The 1,768-nt window shown below is 52.9% G+C and overlaps 1 protein-coding gene across 1 annotated transcript; it reads right to left on the reverse strand.

The window, feature by feature from the left end:
* Positions 1-218: 218 nt before the first annotated feature.
* On the reverse strand, positions 219-1,091 carry LOC106373337. Its single transcript, XM_013813522.1, has one exon. It carries the CDS (start codon positions 1,089-1,091, stop codon positions 219-221), a length of 873 nt encoding a protein of 290 aa, XP_013668976.1.
* Positions 1,092-1,768: the final 677 nt, after the last annotated feature.

Below are 1,768 nucleotides of genomic sequence, written 5' to 3' on the forward strand. Positions count from 1 at the left end.
ATGACCTCCGGATTGATCCCAGGCATATCTGCGTGGGACCAAGCGAAGCAGACGGACTTAGACCTGAGGAAGTCTATCAGTCTTCTTCTCAATCCTTCGGTTAGCTTGGAGCCGATCTTGAGATGTCGGGTCTGATCTCCTTCAGTTAATGGCACGTCGTCCATTTCCTCTACCTCCGGTTCCTCGGTATGACGAGCCGGAGGTTTGCTCTGTAATGGCTATAAGACCTTGGTCTTTCCCTTCAGAGTGGTATGATAGCAAGAGCGGTAATATTCCTGATCCCCTCTGATCGCCTTTATGCCCCAGGGTGTTGGGAATTTCACCATTTGGTGAAGAGTCGAGAGGACGGCCCCCATTTCGTGGATCCAGGGCTGTCCTAGGATCATGTTGTAAGACGAATCGTAATCAACCACGAGGAACTTGGTTGACATGTTGATTCCTTCGGCGTATACGGGTACGGTTACCTCTGCAGTGGTTTGCTTGACTTCCCCGCTGAACCCTATAAGGGGGATAATCCTCTGAGTTAGAGCGCCTTCCTCCAGCCCCAGATCCTTGTATGCGGCCTGGAAGATGATGTTGCCGGAGCTTCCATTATCTACCAGTATCCTTTTTAACAGGCAGTTCGCTACAGTGAGCGAAATAACCAGGGCGTCGTGATGCGGAGTGAGAACTCTCTCCTGCTCCTTGGCCATGAAGCTTATCTCGTATGTTCCTAGGAGCAAGCGTTTTGGCATGGCTGCCTCTAGGCCGTGCTTGGCGTTCCAGGTGCTTTTCTTCGCAGCTGCATGGCTTATGCCACTGATAACCGAACAACTGGAAATGACATGTTTCACTCGGTCCTGTCGCGGTGGCGAGACGGTAGCAGCTTCAGTGGGCTTACCCGTTGTCTCCTTGCTTAGATGGCTTTTGGCCTTCTCAGAAAGGAACTCCTTGAGGTGCCCTTTCCTAAGCAGCTCGTTGACCTCGATCTTTAGTGCGACGCAGTCCTCCGTTTTGTGACCGTGGTCTCGATGGAAGTCGCACCAGAAGCCAGGGTTCCGGAAAGAGTCGGGGGCTTTCATTTTCTGACGACACTTAACATGCTGGCCCATCTGCCTCAGAACATTGACTAGCTCAGGCCTTGAGATGGAGAGGTGAGAGATGTCTGGCCACGTGGACACTGCCATCCATTCTGCCTTCTCGATCGGTAGGTTCTGGTACCTGCCCCGGTTTCGGTTTCCGGAGTCCCTAGCTGGTCTTTGACAGGGTTTCTTGTCTCGCTCGGTTCGTCTGGTCTGATCGTCTTGGGATCTTGCTTTTGTTGCGCTTTGGCACGACTGGCGACGTCTTCCTCGCATTTGACATGCGCCCAGGCTCGAGATAGGACGTCTTCCATGGTTTTGCACTGATATTTGGTCAGCTCCTTGTAGAGGTGTCCGTCGGGGAGCAGACCTCTTTTGAAAGCAGAGATAGCACGGAGGATACTGCATTCGGGGATAGCCACCTTCTCTTGACTGAAGCGGGCTATGTAGCCTCGCAGGGGTTCTGCTCGGTGCTGGAGGATTTCGTAGAGGCTGTCGGAGGTTTTCTCCAGGTCCTTGCTGCTGGCGAATTGCTCCACGAACTTGTCGTTGAGAACCGCGAAGGAGGCTGTGGACCTGGAGGGTAAGTTGATATACCATTGCAGAGCGGAGCCGAAACTTTTGCACATGGTAGCTTCGTATGACCCCTTTGTCTGTATTGGGCGACATGGTCATCCGGATCAGTGGTGCCGTCATACGCCTTTTTG

This window comes from Brassica napus, chromosome C5 (assembly GCF_020379485.1).
Source record: "Brassica napus cultivar Da-Ae chromosome C5, Da-Ae, whole genome shotgun sequence".
Lineage (NCBI taxonomy): Eukaryota > Viridiplantae > Streptophyta > Magnoliopsida > Brassicales > Brassicaceae > Brassica > Brassica napus.